Source organism: Salarias fasciatus, chromosome 6 (genome assembly GCF_902148845.1).
Source record: "Salarias fasciatus chromosome 6, fSalaFa1.1, whole genome shotgun sequence".
Taxonomy (NCBI): domain Eukaryota; kingdom Metazoa; phylum Chordata; class Actinopteri; order Blenniiformes; family Blenniidae; genus Salarias; species Salarias fasciatus.
The window spans coordinates 2,245,458-2,252,391 of NC_043750.1; the positions used below are offsets into that span (position 1 = coordinate 2,245,458).

At 46.5% G+C, this 6,934-nt stretch overlaps 1 protein-coding gene across 1 annotated transcript; it reads left to right on the forward strand.

Moving 5' to 3' along the window:
• The first annotated feature begins 649 nt into the window (after window positions 1–649).
• LOC115390428 (NLR family CARD domain-containing protein 3-like) lies at window positions 650–4,156 on the forward strand. Its single transcript, XM_030094297.1, has 2 exons — window positions 650–758; window positions 1,890–4,156. The coding sequence occupies exon 2, from the start codon at window positions 1,940–1,942 to the stop codon at window positions 3,740–3,742; it is 1,803 nt and encodes a 600-aa protein (XP_029950157.1). The 5' UTR covers window positions 650–758; window positions 1,890–1,939; the 3' UTR covers window positions 3,743–4,156.
• Window positions 4,157–6,934: the final 2,778 nt, after the last annotated feature.

A 6,934-nucleotide genomic window follows, 5' to 3' on the forward strand; every position in this document is an offset into this window, starting at 1 on the left:
TCTTCTCCAGTCAGATGTTCTGTTGTCTGCATTTTAACTCAGTGGAGGATGACATGAGAAGTATCTGACTTCTGTTGAGGTAAATGAACTACATCCTGTGTCACCTCTGTCTGTTTTTTACAAGCATGATATTTTTTGTCTCTACAATAGCATTCTCTTGTTAGTTATAATCTAACTCTATATTATGAAATATAAGATTCATAAAATCTGGCTGTAAACACCCTGGATAATGTTGGCTGGCTGCCATTTCAATAGTGGCTTAGATACAGTACAAAAACTTTCTTTTCACAAATTTCAAACTATAATAATGTTCAATATACCTGAGAAAGGTGATCTCTAAGCCCTGCTTTCAACAGTCTGATTAGTAGACGGATATGCTGCACAGTGCTGTGGCTTCTGGACTTCTCTGCTGCTTCACTGAATGTTTACAAGTGTGATGACTGCTCCAAGATGGCAGCCATATTTTGTGCCCTGGAGCAGCCAGTGAGGCATGTACTCTGACTGTGAACACACCCTGTGAGTGTGAACACACCCTATGAGTGTGAACACGCCCTGGGCATGTTCACACTCGATAATAACTTGTGCATTTTGTCAAGGACTGATCACAGGTAAGAGCAGGCACCAAAGCGCCTTCACACCTGCGTCTGCACTGAGGTGGTCTGGCACGCAATCGCTCACACATGCTTTGAAATGTGATCTTGAATGGGTCTCGGACAGCGGCGCAGCTGGGAAATACGTCCTGCCCAGTGGAGCTGGTGGTAAGTTTCTTAGGTGGGACACTTCATCATGTTCGCGATGTTAACTTAGTGTGTTTATAAATCAGACAGCGCTGGACGATATAAACTGTCTGTCAGCGTCCTGCTGAAGAGGAGTGCAGCTCAGAAACTCTGTGAGTACTGAAGCCTTTTTCCAGTTCACATGAGTGACTGACATGCTGAGCTTTGATGAACAGACTGAATCTGCCATGACTCGCCCCGACTGGAAAACACAGATTGATGCCGTGTGACCTGAAGTAGGGAGGGTATCATTTTTGTACTTGTCATATCACCCCTGATGTCTGTTGAGAGGCCGTGAACGCTTCAGTCTCTGAACTTTTCCTTCTGACTGAAACCAGCTCAGTGGAGCATTCAGCCCCTCCGTATTTTCTCCACCATTCACCAGGAAGTGAAACAAAAAGTGACAACAGTCAGTTCATTTAACGGGACGAAAAACAAAAATAATGGCTTCAACTTAACATGTTCAGGGTTAAAAAACTCAACATATTGCAAATAACACTGATATGTTGAATCAGAACGTCAGGAGAAAATGTGATCAGACAAACTGAGGAAAGTCTGGGAGAAAGCTAAAGAAGCAAGACTGAAGCATAAATGTTGCAAAAAATAATTCAAGTATAGACTTGGAAATGTATCAATTAAAGTTAAAATGGCAGGAAAAGCATAAATGTCAGAAATGACACTAAAAAGATCGAGACTGAAAATCAAATGTCAATGGAAAAGTTCAGGTTAACTTTAAATTCAATTACATAATTTTAAAAACACAATAGTATTTTTTAATGACGTTCTCTAATTTATTATTGCATATTTTAATTATAAAGAGATATCAATGATAAATTATTATAAATAAGTTATACGGGAGTACGCTGTGGTTAATTAGATGTTTAAAGGCTTTAAAGAGCAGAGAAGCTTCATTACACAGTGATGAACAGCATGCTGAGGACTCTGCAGAGTGTTTCTACAACATGTAAGGACAAAACACATTTAAAAGTGTTGCTGCCAGCTCTTTATTTTCATGTGTTCTCATTTAATCTAGAAAATGACATTCTAAATTTATTTGATTTGATTTGAATAAACGCTGCCAGAATAAATGCAGGTTGTTCTGATTGGTTGCAGGTCGACCTCAACCAGGCAGACGGCTGACCTGAAGGGGACAGACTGCAGACATGGACAGGGAAAACATGATGAAGGAAGTTAACGACAGGCTGAAAAGTCACCTTCGATACAAGCTCACGTGGATAAACGAGGGGACGTCTGACGGCCGCTCTCGACTCGACCACGTCTACACCAGGCTCTACATGACTGATCGGGCCTCCAGGTTCGACCTCAGATCACACGAGATACTCGACCACTTCAAAGTCTCAGATCAGACGGGGCGGATTACAGGACACTGTGAGCGGATCGACTGCCTGGACATTTTTACAACAGGAAGAAAGAGTTTCCAGCTCCCTGTGAGAGACGGACCCATCCGCACCGTGATGACCAAAGGCATTGCCGGCATTGGGAAGACATTCGCTGTTCAGTTCTTCGCTCTGAACTGGGCAGAAGGAAAATCGAACCAGGATATCGATCTGATTCTCATGCTTCCCTTCAGAGAGCTGAACATGCTGAAACAGGGGGAGTACAGTCTGATGCAGCTTCTCCTGCACTTCTACCCTCAACTGAGCCCACTGGAAAACACCCCACATCTCGCCAGCATGCACCTCCTGGTCATCCTGGACGGTCTGGATGAGAGCAGATTCCCCCTGGACTTTGATGGAGGTGGAAGAGTGAGAGACATCGATCAAAAATCCACAGTCGACGTGCTGCTGACCAGTCTCATCAGGGGGAGTCTGCTGTCCAACGCGCGGCTCTGGATCACCTCCCGGCCGGCGGCGGTCGGCCAGGTTCCTGTTCATTACATCGACCAGATGACTGAAGTCCAAGGCTTTACTGACCAGGACAAAGAGATTTACTTCAGAAAGAGATTCAGCAGCTCTCCAGAAGTCCTGTCTTGTCTCAAAGGTATGGTCAGCTTCTACTTCATGGGACACATCCCCATCTTTTGTTGGATCCTTGCTGAGGTGTTGAAGAGCGGAGACGAGAGGAGCCGAACCATCAGAACAATGACCGAGCTCTACATTCACTATTTACTCATTCAAACACGGAGATCCGAGCAGAAGTATGGAGAGAAGGACTCAAAGAACGAGGCCAAAGAAAGTCTGTCAAGGTCACAGAAGGCCGACATGCTTTTAAATCTGTCCAGGCTGGCCTTCGAACAGCTGCAGAAAGGAAATATCATTTTCTATGAGAAAGACCTCCAGGAGTGTGGCATTGACGTCAATGAAGCTTCTGTGTTTTGTGGGTTTTGCTCAGAAATCCTGAAGCAGGAACGTGGCCTGTACCAACAGAAGATGTTCAGCTTTGTGCATTTAAGCTTCCAGGAGTTTCTGGCGGCTCTTCACGTGTTTCACTGCTGTGCCAGCAATCGCAGCACCCTGACGTCTTTCCTCGGTGAGGACATCGCAGACCTGAGCTGGCTGGAGCTGCAGAAGAAGGTGGTGGATCAAGCCCTTCAGAACAAGAAGGGGCAGTTCGACCTTTTTCTCTGTTTCTTCCTTGGATTGTCGCTGGAGTTCAATCAGACGATGCTGCAGGCGTTACTACCAGAGACGAAGAGCAGCACAGACACCTCGGAGGACATGAAGACGTACCTCAGAATCTTCCACACAGGAAACCTCCCAGCAGACAGATGCATGAACCTGCTTCTTTGCCAGTTTGAGCTGAATAAGGCGCGATTTCAAGAGGAAGTCCTCAACTACCTGGACACAGGAGCAATATTATCCCCCTTCAGCTGTGCTGTGCTGTCCACCATGCTGCAGATATCTGGAGAGGTGACTGAAGAACTGAACCTGGCCAACTGTCTAATCTCATCTGAGGGACTCCTGAAGCTTCTCCTGAATGTAAAGAACAGCAAGAAGGCTTTGTAAGTACTTCAGATTGAGAGAGAATGTTTCATAGCAGAGCATCATGTGGTTGGAGTGGATGATGCTCACCCCAGGAGGACTGGAGGACGTTACAGGAGACACTGATGTCTGGGCTTCTCTGCTCTTTATCCCTTTATTTTAGATAATATTTATTTGATTGCGTCACAAGACCATTAAAAATGTCAGCTGGTGTGACAAATTAAATTGGAGGATATCAAATCGGAGCTGTGGCAGCATTTTTGGCTGTCTGAAGTTGAAAAATGAAAATTGTGAGAAAATATGAGACAAGACCAAATTAATCGGAAAATATTTCAATTCGCCTTGGATCGGTGATTGAAGAGATTTTCTTCATAGTTTAATTTGTGCCAGATTTGTTTTAAAAATCAGTCAATTCATTTTTGTTGAGACAAATAATCAAAATGATCCCAGTGTCACAGGTGCGGGGGGGAGGGACCCAGGCGCAGGCAGCCAGGCGGGTTACAAAAGTGTTTATTGTCCAAAAATAAAGGAATCCAGAACTCAAGGCAAATCAGGAACTCAGGAACTCAGGAACAAAAAGGCAAACGGAGCGGAGGTGCAGGCAGGGACATGGAGGCACACAGACAGACCCACAAGGAGCCGACCAGACACACCTGGAGCACGGGACCTAAATACATGGAGGGCAGGTGAGGCACATTAGGGAGTAAGGAGGTGGGAGAACATGAGGGCAGGTGACTTGACAGGAGAACAAGAGGAGCAGGCAGGTGACCAGGCAGGAGAACATGAGGGCAGACAAACAGAACAGGACCCCAGCGCCTCCACGAGGACGCAGGGGCACAGGGCGTGACAGTACCCCCCTCTCCATGTGCGCCTCCTGGCGCACAACAAGGCAGAGGGGGGCAGACTCGGATGGGGACAGGACTCGGACGGGGACGGGGGTGTGCTGCGCTCCCTCGGGCAGCCAGCACGGACAGGAGCAGGACAGGTTGGGGCTGCACGCCGGCAGCAAACAGGAACAGGATGGGTCGGGGCAGCACCTCGGCAGACAGGACGAACAGGAAGAAGACGGGTCAGGACTGCACGCGGGCAGCAAACAGGAACGGGTCGCCGGCAGTAAACAGGGGAACAGGACAGGTTGGGACTGCATGGCGGCACACGCTCCGGGGGCGAGTAGCCTTGCCGGCACACGCCCTGGAAGGGCGCGGGATTCTTTCGCCGGCGGGGGGCCATGGGCACATAGTCCGGGGGCGAGCAGCTTCGCCGCCGCCGGCCAGAGGCAGGAGATCCGGGGGGTAGGACTTGCTGCCTGCTGGGTCCAGACATGGGCTGTGTTCGAAACCGCATACTTACCTACTACTCATACTAACTTATTGAGTATGCAGTGTGTTTACACTGGCAGTATGCGATTTTGAGTATGCGAGAAGTTCCCGGATGCATACTGCATTCGCCAGAAATGTTGAGTATACATCGTGTGTTCACTACTCATACTGAAATTGCCCAAGATGCAACGCGACGGACATTTGAATAAACTTTATTCAGTTCACAACGACTGTTTCTTCATGATGTACATTTAGCAAGCTGAGTGTGGTTCTAGATTTAATCTGCCCTCCATTGTTTGTGCTCGTAGGTATGTCATATTACGAGATTTCTGATTGGATTGACAATGATTAAAAATAGTAAAAAAAAACAAAACAAAAAAACAAAAAAAACTCTTACATCTGAGAACTAGTCCATGCTGAAAGCGACCATGATGTACCGAAGACGGCGAGCCGATCTTTGTTGAAGAGCCGAAAAACCTCTCCGTCGGTAAAGCATCATAATCTGCATAATAAGTGGTCCGTTAACGGGACACCGGTCCAAACAGCGACGTTAAGCGAGATATATTGCTGAAAGATTGCCTTCTTGTTTTCAAAGTAAAAGCACAGATTTATCACTGAGGTTTTTTTGCGTGAGAAAGGGAAAGGGGTGGTTTATTTTGGTGAAAATAACCGGAAGTGCGTTGCTCACTGCGGCTGGCTTGAATTTCGCCGAATTCGTCTGAACAAAATCATAAACGGCTGGTATTCGGACAAATAAACGACACACTCGGGCTCTAAACCACCACTTTGTCGCCTAATTTTAAAAAAAATCTCGATGAAGTTCTACATTTGACGAGTTTAGAGCTAAAGTGAAATCAGCTTTAGCAGATCGCTTTCTGCTCATGGAAGAAGTGCAATGCATTGTGGGTTATTATGTAGTATGCTGTAGTGTAAACGCTTCGCATACTGTTTGATGGTGTTGTGGAAATTCTATTAATAAATGCACCAACGATGAGTTCCTTATTGGTTCCTTTATTTCCAGTTGCAACAGGAGAGAAGTCACAGCTGCTCAGTCAGTGTGAGTTCTCAAGTTCTGTGATACAGACTGATATTTATACCCTGCCCTGAACCCCTGTGGCCAGGGGCAGACATGTTAATGTCATTAACATGTCTTAGAGGCTGCCTTCAGTCAAGAAGGGACACATATTTAACATATGAAGTGACAAAGGAACAAACTCCAACCACCCAACCTACTTCAACCCCTGTGGCTGCTGATGCATCAGAGAAGAACAGCATACAGACCACAGATACCATTTGGAGATTACACCCGGTCAGGGGAGAGAGACAGATAGGATATTATATGTCAAACGAAAGATTTATGGCCCCCAATAAACCCCTCCCCTTGCCATTTGTCCACCATTTGTCCAGCGTATGTCCAGTGCGCATTTGTCCCCCCCCCCCCCCCCCCCCCCCCCCCCCCCCCAACTTCCTTCCGTCTGAGGTCTTTTGAAGTTTTTACGACGGGTTAGGTGTTGACACATCTGAAGGGATGAGTAGGAGCCAGACAGACGGTTAGAGGGGGGTGAATTTAAATTGAGATGGCGGAGAAACGTGTTATGAAGAGGTTATATTACAAGCCGAGTCATCCTGGTAGTTTCGGCGGGGTAGAAAGAAAGAAAGTCAGGGTGGAAGATGTGAAAGACTTTTTATCATCTCAAGACTCCTATACTCTGCATAAACCGGCTAGGATACATTTTCCAAGGAACAGAGTTTTTGTTACAAGACCTCTCAAACAATTTCAGGCAGACCTTTGCGATATGCGAGCATTAGCCGATGAAAATGATGGGTATAGTTATTTACTCACGGTCATCGATGTGTTTTCCAAATTAGCGTACGTGCGAGCTTTGAGAAAGAAGAC